At 49.5% G+C, this 20,782-nt stretch overlaps 1 protein-coding gene and 1 non-coding gene across 2 annotated transcripts; one reads left to right on the top strand and one right to left on the bottom strand.

The window, feature by feature from the left end:
• Positions 1–1,513: 1,513 nt before the first annotated feature.
• TEX44 (testis expressed 44) lies at positions 1,514–2,773 on the bottom strand. Its single transcript, XM_061388180.1, has one exon. It carries the CDS (start codon positions 2,718–2,720, stop codon positions 1,665–1,667), a length of 1,056 nt encoding a protein of 351 aa, XP_061244164.1. The 5' UTR covers positions 2,721–2,773; the 3' UTR covers positions 1,514–1,664.
• A 17,597-nt stretch (positions 2,774–20,370) lies between these two features.
• On the top strand, positions 20,371–20,443 carry TRNAG-CCC (transfer RNA glycine (anticodon CCC)). The gene has a single exon. It is a non-coding gene; the product is annotated as a tRNA-Gly (tRNA).
• The last annotated feature ends 339 nt before the right edge of the window (positions 20,444–20,782 follow it).

Raw genomic sequence — 20,782 nt, 5'->3', positions numbered from 1 at the left:
GTGCTTCACAACAACAGAAGCCACTGCAGTGAGAAACCGTCCCACCACAATGACGAGTAGCCCCCGCTTGCCACAACCAGAGAAAACCCGAGTGAAGGAATGAAGACCAGCGCAGCGGAAAATAAAATAAATTAAAAAGAAAAAAGAACTACTGTGAAGGGCAAACAATCCATCAGTGGGCTGGTTCCCGCCAAGGTTGTCTCCCATTTGGAGACTCTGCTGGGAATGAAGGGTGGGTGAATGAAGGACTCCATGGCCAGGGCTGTAGGGAAGGTGTGTGGGTTGTGACCCATGTAAGGCGCCCAGCCAAGGGCGAGAGTCGGGGCTGATGTCCAGCCAGATCACTCACCAAGTCACGTGGCCAGGTTGGCACTGTGTCCAGCCAGAGGGTGGTCTGGTGGCCTTCCAAAGCAGGTGGCTCCCTTGTCAAGGTGGACAGAATCACAGACAAGGGTCAAAACCACATCAAGAGACCTGGGTCTAAGGTGACCAACTTATCCTGGTTTGCCTGGGATTTTCTTGGTTTTAAATCTGAAAGTCTCACATCCCAGGAACCCCAGGCAAAGCAGGGTGGTTGGCCACCCTACTAGGATCCTTCTTCCCACTGTGTCCACCGTCTGCTGGAGGATAATTGTGGCAGCTGACACATGTGAACTCATTAAGTGCCAGACATCACGTGTTAGGACCTGCGTTGTTCTCCTTATGTCTTAGAATATCTTCACGGTATGGGTTTGCTGTTGGTTCTATGGAGGAGAATTGGAGGTTCAGGAGGGTGAACGGATTGGCCCACGGCCAGTAAGGGTGCTGGGATTTGAACCCACATTGGTCTTGCTCTGAGTTCTCAACCCCACTACCAGAGAGCCCGGCAAGCTGGCCTGAGCCTGCTAATCCAGGAAGCCCCAGAGGAGGGCCAGGTCTTGCTTCCTCAGAAATGCACTTACCTGGTTAGAGGTCCAGACCAGATCAATTTTTGCAGTGGTAAAGAATCCGCCTGCCAGTGCAGGAGACCCAGGAGATGCGGGTGCCATCCCTGGGTTGGGAAGATCCCCTGGAGGAGGAAATGGCAACCCACCCCAGTATTGTCGCCTGGAAAATTCCATGGGCAGAGGAGCCTGGCGGGCTACAGTCCATGGGGTCGCAAAGAGTCAGACATGACTGAGCGACAGCGCCCACAGCTCCCCACACCTGGCCTCCCAGGCTTGCCCAGGCCCTTCTCTTTCTCTTTAATTTTAATTTTTAAAATTGTATTGGCAATGCCACGTGACATGCAGGATCTTAGTTCCCAGGCTGGGGATTGAACCTGTGCCCCCTGCACTGGAAGGCTCAGAGTCTTAGCCACTGGACCACTCGGGAAGTCCCAAGGCAGGTCTCTTTCTGCACTTTGGCTCCCAGCTCCTGAGTGGGACAAGCTAAGAAGCCCTCAGAAGGGCACTTTTCCATTTCCAGAACACCCTAGCCCCCTCCTGTCCCTCCACCCTGTGCCCACTGCACAGACAAGGGAGGAGGCCGGCGCTTGGAAAATAAACGCTGGCCAGTGATTTATTGCCCAGTGTGGGGAGAGCTGTCCAGAGCAGGGGTGGGCGAGACAGCAGGGCAGGAGTGTCCCTGAGGTCTTGGGAAGCTGCCGAACATGGGGTCCAGTCCCAGTAGGGGCTGGCGTGGGCCTAGTGTGGGGTGAGATGGCTGGTCAGGTAGTACATGGCCGAACGGATGCCCTCGATGGTCCTCTGCTCCACTGATTCCAGCACATGGGTGACGGAGCGCAGGGCCAATCTGGTCCTCACCACCAGCCTGGAGGACAGGGCAGAGCTGGCTCTCCCCAGGATGCTGGAGACCGAGCGCAGGCTGGGCCCTGGGCTGTGCAACAGGTCTGACACAGAGCCACGGCCGGTGGCCAGGAAGCCTGTGGCCAGGCCCATGGTGGCATCGGACCACACCAGGATATCTGCCAGGGAGCTGATGGACCCCTCGCCCCCGCCCAGCAAGCTGGTCATGGAGCGCATGTAGCTGTTCTCCTCACCAGCCGTGGAGTCCAGGGGACCCGTCCCTGGGGCCAATGCTCCGGGGCCCGGCGAGGCAGGGGCTGACAGCGAAGCATCATGGTCAGGGTTCAAGGCTTCGGGACCCTCTGGCTTCTCCTCAACAGTTTCAGGGGTGTCAGCAGTCCCAGGGTCAAGCTGGTCCTTGGGGTCTGCGGTGCTCATGATGGGCTGAGCCTCCACATTTTGGGGGGACTGTGCCTCGGCACTTGGGGTGGCTGTTGCTGGCTCCTGCTCTCTGTCCGGGGTGGCCACTGCTTGTGGCGTTGCTTCCTCAACCAGGGAGTTAACTTGGAAAATCTGAGGATTCTGAGTCCCGCTGGAATCTTGCAGCAGCCCTTTCTGCACTAGGTTCTGGAAGCCCAGGGAATTTTTTAGGGCACCTGGGGCCGGGTCAGCAGGCAGGGCTGTGGCCTCTCTGGGCTCCTGGGCCTGCCCCTCGGCAGCTTCATGCTTATCTGCATCCCCGGACTCTGACGTGGTCCCTGAGGTGGCTGGCTCAATGGAGGCCTGATCTACATCCTGCCGTTCGGCTGATGTTACAGCATCAAGAGACACTAGGTCATCTGCGAGGAGGGGGACCTGACTTTGGGACCCCACTGCTGGGATGTCTGTAGACCTGCTGTCCCCATCTGGAGGGGTGCTGGTGGCTCTGGCCTCTCCCGAGGGCACGGTGGTCATCTAGGCCCTTTGTTACTTGTGCTGGTTGAGAGAGTGGCCATGGCCCTGCTGGGCTGAGCTCCCCAGATGGTGAGGTCACAGGGGACTGTCAAAGCTGGCGATGTCACAGGTACTTGCAGAGCAAGGGTCCTGTGCCTCTGGAGTGGCTGCCCTAGTGGGCTGAGTCTGTGGGGCTGTTTGTAGCCATGTTTGCAGATGTCTAAGGAGACTCAGGCAAGTGTCTTAGCAAAGCAGGAAGGTTGTATACAGGGGCAGGTGCCCACCAGGAATCAGGATCCTGTGGCTCTCATGAAAGGGTGGGATGCAGATGTCGATTTGTGATAAATGTCATAAGGGACCCCTCCCAGCACCTCTCTGCCCACACTGGTGACTCACTTGGCCAGTTCTTCTGCAGAGGCTCAGTTTCGCAGCAGTGGTGAGTCGGCACAAGGGAAGGGGAGGGGCTTGGGCAGCTCCCAGCCCTGACTGTCCGTCCTGGTTGTGGGGAGCTACAGACTTAAGGTTTGTGTCTCACCACAAAGTGTGTATGGTTGAAAGCTATAGTACTTGGAGGTGGAGACTTTGGGAACTGATTGGGTCATGAGGGTGGAGGCTTCATGACTGGGATTAGTGCCCTTATAAAAGGGACCACACAGACTCCCTGGACCCCTTCTCCATGTGAAATGCAGCTAGAAAACAGCTATCTATGAACCAGGAAGCAGGCTTCACTGGACACTGAATCTGCAGCCCAAATGTGCTAATACAGGGGTTAACCCTGTGATGTGGAATAAACAATCTCCATTTTCTCCCTGCTTAGCTAGGCTGAGAGGGCAGAGAATAACAAAGGATCTGTAAACCCTCGAGTTGTTCTCTGGAAATGTGTGGACCCAGATAAACCTATTCGAGCTTGTGCTCTTCATTAAGAAGGTGGCTGGAGTGAAGGTTCCAATCTGTTGTGTCTTGCTTCCCCTGGGGTTATCAGCTAATATTTAGTGACTGCTTATCATAAGCAGATATGTGACTTCCCTGGTGGCTCAGATGGTAAAGCGTCTGACTACAATGCAGGAAACCCAGGTTCAATCCCTGGGTTGGGAAGATCCTCTGGAGAAGGAAATGGCAACCCACTCCAGTACTCTTGCCTGGAAAATTCCATGGACGGAGGAGCATGGTAGGCTACAGTCCATGGGGTCGCAAAGAGTTGGACACGACTGAGTGACTTCACTTTCACTTTTATCATGGAGAGAAGAAGGAGCTAAACATCTAATCCTTCCAACTACCCTGTCACCTCTAGGTAAGTGCCATCCATTATTATACCCATTCTATACAGGGGGAAGCTAAGGCTCAGAGGAAATAAGTGACTTATTCAAAGGCACATATCAATAAGCACTGAATCTGTGATTTGAACCCTGTCTGGTTTCAGAAGTCAAGTTCTCCAGCACTATTTTATACCCAGAAGAGATATTAAAATATTGAATGATCAGCATGGTAAGGATACTGGCTAATGCAGAGAAAGGCCTACAATAATCCAGCCACATCAGTAGGTAACAGTTGCTGTCACTTCTCCCAGCACCAGGCTCAAAAGTATTTCTTCTCCCCATGAATGCTCTGCGGCCATCTGAGAGGTCACAGGGCAAACCCAAGTTTGTTGCGGGTGAGATAACCTTATACTTTGTGAAGGAATGATTGAGAAGACTGGTAGTTGCTCAGAAAAGCCTGAAGTCTAAGGGAAAGTTTCTGCACAGACAGAGTTCAGCGATGCCTTCAAGATTCAGCCTTCTCTCTCTCCTTCTCTCGGTTTCCCCTTTCTCACTGATGGCTAGATTTTTGGGAAGATTCCTCTGGGTGCAGGTTGCTAGCACCTTCAGGCTAGTGCAGACATCCTGGTCCTTGGTAATTAACAGCAAACATCAGGCCCTGAGTACCATGGGCCTTCTATGAAGGAGTCAACACAGCCTGGGGACCAAACCCTGGTTGGTCAGGCCTGGAACGGGGCTTGGGGTCAGCCCCCCTGAAACACAAGGCCTGTAAGTGGAAATCAGGTTGGCCCCCAGAGGAAATGGGGTGCCATTACCAAAATAAGGCAAAATAGATGCTGGTCAAGAAACAGAAAAGATCCACTCTTTGGTGATTATAATAGACATCTAAAGAAAGTCTATTTATTGGGGAAAAGCCTGGCAGGTAATGAAGCAAAATGTTCAGAAGAGACTCTGATTATTGTGACAAAATCAGAAAATACATATAAGCAAAAACAGGTAAATGGCAATAAAAATAAAAATACCCTAAGCAATATGGTAGACTGAGTGAGTGGGAAGCCTGTTACACCAGCACACTCACACAAATATCATACAGGGTTAGTATCTATACTGCAGGAACTTCCCAGGTGGTCCAGTGGATAAGACTCAGTGATCCCAATGCAGGGGCCTGGGTTCGATCCCTGGTCGGAGAACTAGATTGCACATGCCACAACCAAGAGTTCACCTGCCACAGCTAAAGACTCCACATGTGGCATCTAAGAGATGACACACCCGAATAAGGAAGTCAAGGAAGGCCTAGAGACCCCCAGCAGCTGGAAGAGGCAAGGAGGGCCTTCCCGGAGCCTTGAGAGGGGAGCGTGGCCCTGTTGACAGCTTGACTTTGGACTCGGGTCTCCAGAACCGTGAGAGAATGACTCTGTCTTGTTGTCAGACACCCGGTCTGTGGTTATTTGCCTCGGCAGCCGTGGGAAACTAAGATAGCCTCTCACGGTGATGGTGATGTCCAGTTGTTATCACTCTCAGCACGTGCTCAGACACCATGTACTTGTCCTCCAACAATGTCTCGTGGTTAAGTATTGTTACCACTTTGTACAGATGGGGAGACTGCAGCTCAGGTAGAGGAAGACCTGGGTACAAGCCAGGCTGTCTGGTTTGAGCCCACACTCTTCACCCCTGCACGATCAGGCCAACTGACATTTAGCAGCCAGCACCCCTTTGGAGCAGGTCAGAACTTTGTTTCCACAAACCTGTGTGATAATTTCTGGGGCAACCCTCCTCCCCCTCCCCCACCCCACCAGCCCTGTTGCCCCAGTACCTGATGTTTCTACAGCTTTTCTACACCTGCTGTGATCGGTGCCTTTGCCATGGGCACTGCTCGGTGCTGCCACCTTGAGGTGGCCACTGGGATGGGGCCACTCCCCAGCCTTCCACCGCGGTTCCTGCAAGTGTGGGCCTGCAGTTCTTGTCTGCAAGAATCCCCTGGGGTCCTGTCCATGACGAGGGGGGTGCCCATGGCCCCCACTTGCCCGTGAGACCACCTTGGGGCCTGAGTCTTTGATGGGTGCTCCATCGTAGCTCTCGCTCCCAGGGCAGCCACCCAGAACCCCAGTGTTCTAAGGGGAAACTGCAGTTTTTGCCCCTTGCCAGGACTCCCACTTCCTGCGTGTTCGAGACACTTAAGGAGTCGGAGCTCCAACCATTAGCAGGTGGTGTGGGAATTCCACTTAGAACCTACACTGGATTTGTTTGGGAGAAGCAGGTTAATAAGCCCCATGGGATAGGGGCTGAGACCCCAAAGGCATTCATTCTCAAATGACAAAGGACGTCACCCTGCTTTCTAAGAAGGTGAATGTGGTTATCTGGAGAGGTGAGGCTTTGTTTGGAAAGAGCTGGGTTTGGGCTGGGAGCCCTACAGCCAGGCTGTTCTGTGGGAGAGAAGGGGTGAGGGCTTTGAAGTTCCTTGGCTGCACCAAGAAGGGGAGAAAGGTCAGGCCTCTCTGGGGGTGGAGCAGGTGAGGCTTGGGGAGAACAGAAACATCTAGAGGGAATTTTTAAATTGTTTGTGTTGAGGTCTCCAAGGTAAACCCCTTACCTCCACAACATCAGAAATCAGGCCTTGTTTGCCAGAGCTTTTGTGTGAGTGCTGGTGGCCAGAGACGTGCAGGCCCCAAGGAGCAGGAGGGTAGGGTTTTCTCCTGTAGGTTGGCACAGAGCAGACTGCCCTGGGGACACAGAACAGGGACAGTGGAGCGCTGAGCTACAAAATGGTGCTGGGACAATCGGTTAAGTATTGGAAAAACAGTGGGTTAGTTTCTTACTCTCACTTGGAGATGAAAACTACAAAGAGAGAGAGTGAGAGGTCATAAGTAAACTGCAAATACTTGATTTGGGGAAGACGTACTTTCTAAATATAGAAGCCAGTAAAGAAATTCCAAGGTGGGGGAAATCAGTCTAAAAATAGGTCAAGGACTTCCCTGGTGATCCAGTGGTCTAAGACTCTGCGCTGCCAATGCAGGGTGCGAGGGTTTGACCCCTGGTCAGGGAACTAGATCCCACATGCCTCAACTAAGACCTGGCACAGCCAAATAAATAAATAAATATTCCTTAAAAAATAAAAACATGTCAAAAAGTAATCTAAAAAAATTTTTAAGTACAAGCCACAAACAAAAAATATTTGCTACAAATACCCTAACAGGGTTAATATCTATACTGTATAAAGATCCCAGATTGAAAGGACACCATTATATTCCAAATAACACAATATGCAAAGAATGAGAACAGACCATTCACCAAAGAAATCTAAATAACTAATAGCCATGAGACAAAATTCAGAAGTACTAGTGGTCAAAGAAATACAAGATTAAAAAAAAAAAGCAAAACAAGATATCTTTGGGTAGTGGGATGATAAGTGACTTAATTTTGGGGGGGAGCAAACTTTATTTTCTGATGTTTCTCTAGTAATATTTCTTACTTGCATTAAGAAAAGATTCTAAAAGTTAAAAGCACGTGGTTTGGTCAAATAACAAATGAATAGCCTGTATCAGAGAATTTTTCACTGTGGTGGATCATGGGCAAGTTTTTTCTTTCAAGCTCTTGCACATTTTAAAATTTATACAATTCATTTGCCCTTTCAACAATGGATAAAAACTACTTGAAGCATTAGAACAAATTTGCAAGTTAAGATAAATTCCTTCTCCCTAACCATCCAGAAGCCTGGGCCCTGAATGTAGATAGGATTCCTAGAGCCACCCAAACACCCACTCTGAGTGGGAAGGGACTTGAACTGAGGGGCCAGCCCCACACCTCCCGCTGCAAAACAAAGGGGATACTTCAGCACCCCCCCACACCACACACACACACACACACACATACACACACCCCCCTTGGACTGCTGCAACTCTTAGGATGCCTGTGCTACTCTCCATCTCCAGGGTCCACCCCCATCTCTCCCTGCTCTCAGGTTTGGCTGGCCAGAGGCTGTGAGAGAACTCAAGTCCCTCAGAGGTCTGGCTGGTGGCTGTGGGGTGGCCTGGGCGGGGCGCTGAAGGGACGCTTGTGCAGACCAGCCTTGAGAGGCCAGAAGTCTGCCCATGCGACCCTCCATCCATTCTTCTTGTATTACTCCTGGGTGTCCGTACTTCAGAATGTGACTCTATTAGGAGACGGGCCTTTAAGGAGGTAATTAAGTTAGAAGAGGGTCATCTGGGTGAGCCCTAGCTCAGTATGACTGCTGTCCTTTTAAGAAGAGGAAATGTGGACGCAGACACACACACAGAGAAAGCCATGTGAACATGAAGACGGCCACCCGTAAACCAAGGAGAGCAGCTGGGGACAGCGCCTTCCTTCACGGCCCTCGGAAGGAGCAGACACTGCCAACGTCTTGATTTCTGAGTTCTTCCTGCAGTTCTGTTGCTTAAGCACCCCCTTATCTGTGGTACTTTGTTCTGGCAGCCAAGCTGACAGACACGGTACTCCTGAGCATAGGATTAGGCCCTCAAATAGAATCACAGAGAGGGATTCCCTGGTGCTCAGTGGTAAAGAATCTGCCTGCCAATGCAGGAGACACATGGGTTCAATCCCTGATCCAGGAGGCTCCCACATGCCATGGAGCGGCTAAGCCCAGGTGTCACAACTACCGAGCCTGTGCTCTAGAGCCCGGGAGCCACAACTACTGAGCCCATGTGTCACAAATACTGAAGCCCGCGCGCCCTAGAGCTCAGTGGCTGCAACAAGAGAAGCCACTGCAATGAGAAGCCTGTGCATGGCAACTAGAGAGTAGCCCCCGCTTGTCACAGCTAGAAAAAAGCCCGCACAGCAAGGAAGCCCCAGCAGAGCCAAAAATACATGCATTTATTTAAAAAAAACCACAAAGAGATTAAAGATAAGTATCTAATGGCAAAGAATTTATCATCTAATTTGAGACAGGTCCCCAGTCTGTTGTCACAAGGTGGCCTAGTAGGTTGAATGTACATTCCCCAAAGTGTGCGGGCTCCCTGGGTTTGGGATGCTGGGAAAACTTAACAGCATGGCTAGAGGTCAAACCACGGTGGTGAGGTCACAGGGTTTGGTGACCTCAGCCTTCCCAGCTCTCTTCTGGCTCCAGAGATCTGCTAGTCTCCTATGGGGGCTGGAGGGTGGTAAGGTAGGGTATGGGGTGGGGGCAGAGCCCTGAGCCACCTCCTGCTCCCAGCATGGACCCAGCTTTGCTCCACCCCTCGGGCAGCCTGTCTGGACAATCTTTGTTTCCCAAAACCGGGACTCACTTCTGCCCCTTTTCTCCTCCTACCAGAGGCCCCTCAACTCAGAAAGAGTGGGGAGAGGGGTTCTTCCACTTCAGGTGGGGTTCCCCAGAGGTATTGCTCTAAGGAAGAGTTACTGAGCCTTAGCTCTAAACTAATGGTTTTAACCTCCTTAGTCTGGAAGGAACAATTTGGAGAAGTGGTGAAAGATATGGGCCACTCCCCAGACAAAGGAAATGGCAACCCACTCCAGTAGTCTTGCCTGGAGAATTCCATGGACAGAGGAGCCTGGCAGGCTATAAAGTCCACTGGGTCACAAACAGTTGGATATGATTTAGTGAATGAAAAACAACAACCACCTCTAAGATCTGAGCTGTGTCTGGTTATTTGCATTCCAGGGACCAGCAGACCCCCAAAATCCACCTGCCAAGTGACTGGTCGGTCCATGGCTGTGCACAAGTGGAGGGAAGGGTGCTCAGGGATGGAATCTAGGTGGAAGGCACTAAAGCAGCAAGAGGGGGCCTGTAGGGAGGCAGTGGGAGCACCCTGACTGATGCTGGAAGGAAGCCTGTCCCTGAGGCAGAAGATCTCACTGTCTCCTGGAAGCCGGGGAAAGGCATGGAGGAAGCAGATCTTTGGAAAGGTTTGGGGAAGAAGCCTCTAGGAGCCCAGCTCTGTAAGTGTCTGCCTGCCACACTGCAGCATGAACAAGCATTTTGCAAACATTCCCCAGAAAGACAGGCTCTGTCTTTCAGAACAAAGCAGGAACAGCAGGGCAGGAGGCCCAATCAGGTTTTGAGTGAATAGAACAGAAAGTCTCAACCTGCCCCTTACAGGAATGTGTTCATGGGGGACGATCAGCAAGGAGCTTAGGAAACTGGGGTTTAGGGGGTGGACAGCATTGTCAAGGTAAGAAGGTGATGTCCCCCATGTGTTCCCTGGAGGGGAGGGACATCCAGCTTGCAGAGACCTAGACAGGTCCCACTGACCCTGCCCCCCACTTTGTGTCCACACTCAGCCAGCCACCTTGGGTGTCCCTTGGCTTCTGGATTGAATTGTGGTGCCCAAAAGACATGTCCACCTGCAACTCAGAATGGGGACTTATTTGGAATTTGTAGATTCCAAATTTTTTTCCAAATTTGAAATTTGCAGATTCCAAATTTATTAAGCTCATCTCCAGATGAGATCATCCTGGATTTAGGGTCGGCCCTCATTCCAATGACTGTGTCCTTGTAAGAGCAAAGGGGAAGATGCTGGGAATGAGGCACAGAGGGGGAGGCCACGTGAAGACTGAGGGAGATGGGGGCCAAGGAACACTAAGAGTCATTAACAGTGAACAGAGGCCAGGAGAGGGGCATGGGACACATTCTCCCTCAGGGCCTCCACAAAGAACCAATCCTGTTGACAATTTCTAACTTCAGGTTTCCAGAACTGTGAGAGAATAAGGCCATCTTTATAAGTTTGCACATATAAAATAGATAACTAATAAGAAGCTGCTGTATAGCTCAGAGGACTCCAATCAATGCTCTGTAATGGCCTGTATGGGAAAAGAATCTAAAAAGGAGTGGATATATGTATGTATATAACTGATTCACTTTGATGTACAGCAGAAGCTAACAGAATATTGTAAATTAATTACAATCCAATAAAAATTAAAAAAACAAACGTTTGCAGTAGTTTGTTATGACAACCCTAGAGATGAATACAGCTTCCTATGGTGATCACAGGTGTTGGGAAAGGATCACACGTGTAAATGAATTTCAGAAACACTGGGCTTCCGTGGTGGCTCAGCAGTAAAGAGTCTACCTGCAATGCAGGAGACGTGGGTTTGATCCGAGTCAGGAATATCTCCTGAAGGAGGGTGTGGTAACCCACTCCAGCATTCTTGCCTGGAGAATCCCATGGACAGAGGAGCCTGGCGGGCTACAGTCCATAGGCTGGCAAAGGGTTGGACATGACTGAAGCAACTGAGCATGTGTCATACTAGAGGTTCCTCTGCTGAGGAACGTCTCAGAGCCTTTGATAGACTACAGAGCCCTTTGAGTTTTCAAGATGGGGGCAACCAGTATTGAACACACATTTCCCAAGTTTATTTGACCAAGGAACACTCATACATTGGTCAGCTTGGACTGCCATACAAAATACCACAGACTGAGTGGCTTAGACAACTGACATTTGTTTCCTACAGTCTGGAGTCCAAGATCAAGGTTGTTGGCAAGGTTAGCTCTGGGGAGGTCTCTTTTACTGCCTTGCAGACAGCTGCCTTCTCACTGTGCCCTCGCATGAACTCCTTTCTGTGCATACATGCAGAGAGAGACAGTGAGAGCACATAAGAGCTCCAGTGTCTCTTTCTCTTTGTATAAGGACGTGAGTCCTGCTGGATTAGGGTCCTATGCTTTCGGCTTCATTTAATCTTGATTACCTCCTTAAAAGTATTTCTAAGTATAGTCACATTAGACCTTCAACATACGAGTTTGCAGTGGAGTTGAGGGGAGAACACAAACACCTTTTGCACTGACACACCTGGGGAGATGCAGATTTAATTGCCTTGAACTTGAACCCAGGGATAGGGGGTGGCAGGGGCCACTGTTAGTGAGCAGGTGGCTGTCATCCATCTGTGCCTGTATAAGGATGTCCTTGGTACGACAGGAGAGAAGAAAGAAGATGTAGTATGTATCTTTTGAAGGTCACATCATCTTGCAGCTCCTCCTGTCAAAAGGAGTCTATTTTCTCTAGCCGCTGAGTCAGGGCTTAGCCATGTGACTTTCGTCAGTCAAGGGGACAATAGGAAACATGACGAGCAGAGGCTTAACGCGTATTTGTGCACTGGGGCTTGGCTTCTCTTACTCCTTTTGGAGCCCAGCTGCCAAGTAAAGGAGTCTGGCCAGCTTGATAATGAGATTTGTGTGGCCTAGTTGCCTTCGTCACCCATGCCAAACGCCAGACGTGTGTGGGGCTGTCTGGACCATTTCATCCCTCAGCCTGTACCAAGTCAGCCTTCTCAGTACTTTGAGGAATATCTTTGTCACCAGTTTTACTATCACAATTTTCTAGCCTTTTAAAGATATTAGCATGAAGAATATCAGGTGCATGCGTGCTCAGCTGTGTCCAACTCTTTGTGACCCTGTGGACTGTAGCCCACCAGACTCCTCTGTCCATGGAAATTTCCAGGCAAGAATACTGCAGTGGGTGGCCATTTCCTTCTCCAGGGGATCTTCCCAACCCAGGGATCGAACCCACATCTCTTGTCTTCTGTACTGGCAGGTGGATTCTTTTATCGCTGTGCTACCTGGGAAGCCCATTCATATCAGGTGAAAAATCTTAAACTGATACCCCACAAAAATAGGATGTGAGGTTTATTAGATTGGTCCCTGAAATTAGCCATAGGTTGGCTAGAGAGAAACTGGAAATGTTTCGAATGACAGAATGTATCAAACATGTGAACACTGACCTATCTTGAGTATTTTTGAATATCCCACTGGAAGGAGCTGGTGAAACACATGGGTTTGCTTGAAAAGTAATTCCCTCTTGAGAAATGGCACGATTTTCTGAAAACCCAGCTGAAATGACTGTCTTCGTTAGTCTTGGTTGTCTTGAGAATGTCAGGGACAGGGAACGCGGGCAAGAGAGCAGCTGATGCACCTCCCTGGTGTCCTCCTTCTTGACCTGGCTCTCGGCTGCCCCCTCGCGCTGGTTCTGTGGCACTGCAGGAGGCTGCCCATCCATTATTCTTTATGCAGGCTCCTGGCTCTGGTAGGTGGCATCCTTACCAGCCAAGGGGCAGAGTGAGGAAGACGATTGCACTCCACGCCTCACTCCTGCTGCTGCTAAGTCGCTTCAGTCGTGTCCGACTCTGTGCGATGCCATAGACGGCAACCCACCAGGCTCCCTCGTCCCTGGAATTCTCCAGGCAAGAACACTGGAGTGGGTTGCCAGTTCCTTCTCCCATGCATGAAAGTGAAAAGTGAAAGTGAAGTCACTCAGTCGTGTCCAACTCTTCGCGTCCCCATGGACTGCAGCCCACCAGGCTCTTTCATCATGGGATTTTCCAGGCAAGAGTACTGGAGTGGGTTGCCATCGCCTTCTCCAATGCCTCACTCTTACTCCCACTCTAAAAGCTACACATTCATTGTCACACCACAAGGTGTCCAGGGACAGGAGACTATGGATCATTATCAACCACTGCCTCTGTGAGTGCGTTCTCAGTCACTCAGTTGTGTTTGACTCTTTGCAACCCCATGGACTGTAGCTTGCCAGGCTCCTCTGTCCATGGGATTTTCCCAGCAAGAATACTAGAGAGTGGGTAGCCATTTCCTTCTCAGGGGGATCTTTCTGACCCAGGCATAGCACCCAAGTCTTGTGTCTCCATTGGCAGGCAGATTCTTTACCACTGGGCTTCCCTGGTGGCTCAGATGGTAAAGAATTAGTATGTAATGCAGGAGACCCAGGTTCTTGGGGACTGGAATACAAAAGTAGGAAGTCAAGAGATATCTGGAGTAACAGGCAAGTTTGACCTTGGAGTACAAAATGAATCTGGGCAAAGACTAACAGGGTTTTGTCAAAAGAACATGTTGGTCATAGCAAACACCCTCTTTCAACAACAAAAGAGATGACTCTACACGTGGACATCACCAGATAACTAATTGAGATATTTTTTGCAGCTGAAGATGGAGAAGCTCTATACAGTTAGAGAAACAAGATCTGGAGCTGACTGTGGCTCAGAATATGAGCTCCTTCTTGCAAAATTCAGGCTTAAATTGAAGAAAGTGGGGAAAACCACTAGACCATTCAGGTGTGTGCGTGTGTGTGTGTGTGTGTCTGTGTGTGTTTTAGTGGCTCAGTCATGTTCAACTCTCTGGGACCCCATGAACTATAGCCTGCCAGGCCCCTCTGTCCATGGAATTTCGCAGGCAAGAATATCTTCCTGACTCAGGGATTGAACCCAGGTCTTCTGCATTGCAGGCAGATTCTTTACTGTCTGAGCTACCAGGGAAGCCCAGACTATTATGGGCTTCAAATCCCTTATGATTATACAGTGGAGGTGATGAATAGATTCAAAGGATTAGATTTGGTAGAGTGCCTGAAGAACTATGGATGGAGATTCATAACCTTGAACAAGAGGTGGTGACCATAACTATCCCCCAAAAAAAGAAATGCAAGAAGGCAAAGTGATTGTCTGAAGAGGACTTACAAATAGCTAAGAAGATAAGCAAAAGGCAAAGGATAAAGGGAAAGATATAACAAACTGAATGCAGAGTTCCAGAGAATAGCAAGGAGAGAAGAGAAAGTGTTCTAAAATGAACAATGCAAAGAAATAAAGGAAAACAATAGAATAAGAAAGACTAGAGAACTCTAAGAAAATCAGGTAACATTCCATGCAAAGATTGGCACAATAAAGGACAGAAATGGCAAGGACCTAAGAGAACAGAAAAGATTAAAAAGAGATGACAAGAATACACAGAAGAACTATACAAAAAAGGTCTTAATAACATGGATAACTACGATGGTGTGATCACTCACCTAGAGCCAGACATCATGGAGTGTGAAGTCAAGTGGGCCTTAGGAAGCATTACTATGAACAAAGGTAGTGGCGGTCATAGAACTTCAGCTGAGCTATTTAAAATCTTAAAAGAGGATGTTGTTAAAGTGCTGCACTCATTATGCCAGCAAATTTGGAAAATTCAGCAGTGGTTGAAAAGGGCCAGTTTTCATTCCAATCCCAAAGAAAGGCAATGCCAAAGAATGTTCAAACTACAGCACAATTACACTCATTTTACATGCTAGCAAGGTAATGCTCAAAATCTTCCAAGCTAAGCTTCAACAACACGTGAACTGAGAACTTCCAGATGTACTAGCTAGACTTAGAAAAGGCAGAGGAACCAGAGATCAAACTGCCAATATCCGTTGGATCACAGAAAAAGCAAGGGAATTCCAGAAGAACATCTACCTCTGCTTCATTGACTACACTAAAGCCTTTGACTGTGTGGATCATAACAACCTGCGGAAAATTCTTAAAGAGATGGGAATACCAGACCATCTTACTTGCCTCCTGAGAAATCTGTATGCAGGTCAAGGAGCAACAGTTAGAACCAGACATGGAACAATGGACTGGTTCAAATTGGGAAAGGAGTATGTCAAGGCTGTATATTGTCACCCTGCTTATTTAATTTATATGCAGAGTATATCATGCAAAATGCTGGACTGGATGAATCCCAGGGTGGAATCAAGATTGCCAGGAGAAATATCAACAACCTCAGATATGCAGATGACACCACCCTAATGACAGAAAGCAAAGAAGAACTAAAAAGCCTTTTGATGAAAGTGAAAGAGGAGAGTGAAAAAGGTGGCTTAAAACTCAACATTCAAAAAATGAAGATCATGGCTCCCGGTCCCATCACTTCATGGCAAATAGTTGGGGAAAAAGTGGATAGGGTGAAAGGTTTTATTTTCTTGGGCTCCAAAATCACAGCCATGAAATTAAAAGACACTTTCTCCTTGGAAGAAAAGCTATGACAAACCTAGACAATGTATTAAAAAGCAGAGACATTACTTTGCCAACAAAGGTTCGTCTAGTCAAAGCTATGGTTTTTCCAGTGGTCATGTATAGAGGTGAGAAATGGACCAGAAAGAAGGCTGGGCACTGAAGAATTTATGCTTTTTGAACTGTGGTGTTGGAGAAGACTCTTAAGAGTTCCTTGGACAGCAAGGAGATCAAACCAGTCAATCCTAAAGGAAATCAACCCTGAATATTTATTGGAAGGACTGATGCTGAAGCTGAAGCTGCAATGCTTTGGCCACCTGTTGGGAAGAGCTGACTCATTAGAAAATACCCTGATGCTGGGAAAGATCGAGGGCAAGAGGAGAAGGGGGTGACAGAGGATGAGATAGTTGGATGGCATCACTGACTCAATGGACATGAGTTTGAGCAAACTCTGGGACATAGTGAAGTACAGGGAGCCTGGTGTGCTGTAGTCCATGGGGTCACAAAGAGTTAGACACAACTTAGCGACTGAACAACAACAACTTACCTCAGTATGTATGGTACACACACACACATATATATATATTTTTTAATTGGGATCTTGCTGTACTTTCCATTTAAAGCTTTACCATTGTTCACTTATTTAAAATGATACTTTAAGCAATTTCCTACAGCCTTAAATATAGTATTAATAGCTGAATATATTTAAATATAAATCGAAATTGAAAATATTACTTTACATTGAATAGCTACATTCCCATCATTTAGATACACCGTACTTTATTTAGCCAGGCACCTATGTGGGATGTTTTTTAGTCAGTTTTCACTAGGTGTAGCTGCAGTAACAACATATTCCCACATCTCAGGGGCTCATAATCATCAAGGCTCATTTCTTGTCCTTCTTATATTTCCTTCACAGCGTAGCTGAGGCTTCGCCTCCTATGGGCTGGGTCGGCTGTGGCTCTAATTCTCTGTACAAGCCACAGGAACAGCCCCCGGGGACACGTCAGTTTTGTGGCAGAAGACAGAAGCGAGTGAGCAGGTGGAAATAAGCAATGGCTCTTAAAGTCTCTGCCGCAAGTTTTGACCCCACACAGGCCATTTGCAAAGGCAGTCATGGGGTCAAGGCCAAGGTCAAGGCCAAGTAGTGGGCGAGGCCACTACTCCTGCCAGAGAAGGCGCCACAGGTCACACGCAGTGGGTGGGGCTGTATAATCCTCTTCAGGAAGGGAGGGTGAATAATTGGGAACAATAATACAATTGTCTGCAGAGGTTCCCTGTTGAAACTATTAAAGCGCTTTTGAACTCTCTCTTTTTTTTAATGATATTAAATCTCATGCAACTTTTGAAATTAAAACAAGGTCACACAGGTACATGCTTACTTTGAAAAAAACATGTACCTGTGTGACCTTGTTTAAAATAAAATTTTAATTTCAAAAGTTGCATGAGATTTAATATCATTTAAAAAAAAAAGGTTTGTAAAACAACCCCCCCCACCCCAAACAGCAGCTTCCTTTAGCCAAATTCCCACACCTCAATCAACCGAAAAAGAACTTTTCCCCAGTCTTACCACGTGCCAGGAATTGTGCTAAACAACTTACCCAGGGTATCTCAAGTTACCACAACCTCAGAAGGTAAATATTATTATTTATCTTCCTAGTGGAGAAGAAATTTAAGCTTGAGAAGTGATTTCTTCGGCCTGAGCAGCCACTTACCAGCAGAGGGCAGATTTGCGATTGGAACCCAGGTTACCGAACTTCCGCAGCCGCGGTCCTGGAAGAACGGTCCTGGCCCGCAGCATCCGCCTCACCTGGGACCCTGTTAGAAACACTGGTTCCTTGGGCCCCACGCCAGCCCTGCGGGCTTAGAAACTCAGGGGTTACAATCGGCAGTTCGGTGACTCAGATGGACACAGGAAGGGGCGTGTGCCCTGACCACCCCCGCAACGCCGGCTTCAGTGATGTGGGGGCCATTAAAAACACGACTTGGGAGCCGGACATAGGTGCCCCTGGCCCCCGTAGTCCTCCCCACTGCCCCCCACGCCCCCACCTCAGCCGGACGGCCGCGGATCTGAGCGAAGGGGCCGCTCCTCTTGCCCGGTTGAGGGGCGAGCGTGTCCAAGCCGGGCTGGGGGCCTGGCTGGTTGCCCTGGGAGGTCTCTGCAGCCCTGGCCCCGGGCCGGAGTTGCCTGAAGTCTGGTCTGGAACCGGAGCCCTTCGTATCTAGGAAGTAAATGGAGGGGGCGGGGGGTGGCGGGGAGAGGGGAAAGCCTACTAATGTCAGAAATTTCCAAATCAAGTTCATGGCTGAGCTTTATAGAGGGTATAAAGCTGAGCTTGCTTGCCTGGTTTCAGCTCCTCACCCCAACGCTGACGGGCTTCAGCTCATCCCTTCCCTGCCCCACACTCTTCCCACTCCACGCCTCACCCCCAGCCCATGCCACAGAGCTGGGGGGGCGGTGGGGGTGGAGAGCTGAGGGTCGTGGGTCAAGAACCCACCCTGTGGCTGCAAGGCTCCTCCTGTCTCTGTGGAACCCCGGAGGGTGGCTGCTCCCACAGTGGGGGCTGCGCTTTAGCTGGGGCTGCTACCTAATACCACCCTGGGCCCCTCATCCTGGGGGCACATAGCTAGTGCCCTCCCTCTCTTGGTCCTGCTGCTCCCCAGGGGCACTGCCAGGACACAGGAGATGGGTCCCTCTGCCCCCAGACCCACGGATCTCCTCTCTCCCTTCCCCTTTCTGCCTGTCTCCCCCTCCTGCCCTCTGATGGTGGAGGGGGTACCTTGCCCTCCTCGGAGCCATTACTCTGCCCTTCTTCCTTTTCACTTCCTCAGCAAACCCTCCCAGGTTCTTCTAAGAAGGACCTTCAAGGGGAGAAAGGGCTCTGCCTGAGTAGGGACGCCGGGATTGGAATGGAAGGCAAATGTGGGAGATAGTCTGAAGGCTGAATCAACAGGACCTGGTGGCTGATGGATGTTGAAGACAGGGAGAAGTCAAAACCCAGGCAGCTGGGATAACAGGCCTCGTGCCCAGAGCCGGAGATGTGAAAAGTTTGTTCATATTCAAGGTGATGGGAGGACTCCAGCCAGTGGACAGGTCCAGAAGGCCATTGGGAAGAGCTGAGCCTGGATGCTGTTCATGGAAGAGATTAGGGAGCACTGGTGAGGACCACTCCTGGGGAGTGAGCGGATGAGCCTGCAGGGGGCAGGCAGAGGCTCAGGTCACAAGGTGAAGACGGCCCCACCTAAATAAAGGGGACTGAGGCCGAGGAGGAGCAGGCAGGGAGGCTAGCATGCTTATAAATAGCTAATGGGGACCAGCTGGCCCACAGCCCCATGCAGGCTGAGCAGGGCTCTCATCCGGAAAGGGATGCAGGCAGGCCTGGGAATCAGGCATCCATGTATCCAGGGAATCTAGTACATAATAGGTGCTCAGTATGTGTGTTTCTAACTGTGAGGAACACATGAAAGACTGCAGTGTGTTAGTTTCCTGTGGCTGCCATAGCAGAGTAGCACAGGCTGGGTGGCTTAAACAACAGAAATTAACTTTCTTGCAGTTCTGAAAGCCGGAAGAGCGAAATCAAGTTGTCATCACGTTTGGTTGCTTCTGAGGCCTTCCCTCTCGGCTTGCAGATGGCCATCTCACTGTGTCTCTGCGTGGTCTTTCCTCTGTGTGCTAATCTTATCTTCTCATAACACCAGTCATATTGGATTAGGGCCTCCCGGTGACCTCATTGAAGCTTAACCATCTCTTCAAAGATCCTATCTCCACGTCTAGTCATGCTAACTGGGGGTTAGGATTTCAACAGGTGAAGTTTGTGGGGACACAATGCAGCCTGTAACAGGGAACAGTGCACATAGTTGGGGGCTTTCCAGGTGGTAAAGAAGCTGCTTGCCAGTGCAGGAGACAATAGGAGACGCGGGTTCAATCCCTGGGTTGGGAAGATTCCCCTGGAGAAGGGAATGGCTACCCACTCCAGTATTCTTGCCTGGAGAATCCCATGGATAGAAGAGCCTGTCAGGGTGCAGTCCATAGGATTGCAAAGAGTCAGACACAACTGAAGCAACTTAGCACGCGTGCACTGGGAGATAAAATATACACACTGAAGTAATTTTAAGAAATGGTGCACAGTTAATTGTTAAACTGTGTGCTAAAGAGAAACAAGAAAGTAAGACTGTATATAAAAAATGATTACACATGGAGATGCTGAATAAAAGGAAGTGGAATTCTCTGGTGGTCCAGTGGGTAGGACCCTACATGTCTACTGCAGGGGACCTGGGTTTGATCCCCTGCTGCTAAGTCACTTCAGTCGTGTCCGACTCTTAGCGACCCCATGGACAGCAGCCCACCAGGCTCCCCCGTCCCTGGGATTCTCCAGGCAAGAACACTGGAGTGGGTTGCCATTTCCTTCTCCAATGCATGAAAATGAAAAGTGAAAGTGAAGTTGCTCAGTAGTGTCCAACTCTTAGCGACCCCATGGACTGCAGCCTTCCAGGCTCCTCCGTCCATGGGATTTTCCAGGCAAGAGTACTGGAGTGGGGTGCCAGGGCCTTCTCTAGTGCTAAAATCCCACATGCTTTGAAGTGCAGCCCAAAAAAAAGGTGGGGGAGATTTTCTCATGAGTCTCACTCAACAACTTCTCCTCAAGAGTAGCTCCTGTTTGGGAAATGTCATCATTTAGCTGGTCACTTGAGGGACTTCCCTGGTGGTCTAGTGGTTAGGACTCTGTGTTCCCATTGCAGGGGGCCTGGGTTTGATCCCCAGTTAGGGAATTAGATCGCACAAGCTACAGTAAGAACCAGCCTGCCGCATCGAAGGTCCCGCACATGGCAACGGAGATCCCGTGTGCCGCAACTCAGACCTGGTGTAGCCAAAAAAGAAAAAGTTAAAAAACAAGGTCATTGGAAAAGCAAAGAATCCAGGGTCTGCGAGTGAGGAAAGAGGGGAAAAGAAGAAAGTATATGAAGTGGGCAGTCCGAGTCTCTGTCGCAGGTCCCAACCCAAATCCCTTCTGTCTCTTCCAGTCCAGACTCCACCTAGCAGCCAGAGTGATTGCTTAAATTTTAAGGCACTTCCTTTACAGAGTGGGAAAAAAAAAAAAATCTAGCAGT

Source organism: Bos javanicus, chromosome 2 (assembly GCF_032452875.1).
Source record: "Bos javanicus breed banteng chromosome 2, ARS-OSU_banteng_1.0, whole genome shotgun sequence".
Lineage (NCBI taxonomy): Eukaryota > Metazoa > Chordata > Mammalia > Artiodactyla > Bovidae > Bos > Bos javanicus.
This window is presented reverse-complemented; position numbering and strand designations above follow the sequence as displayed.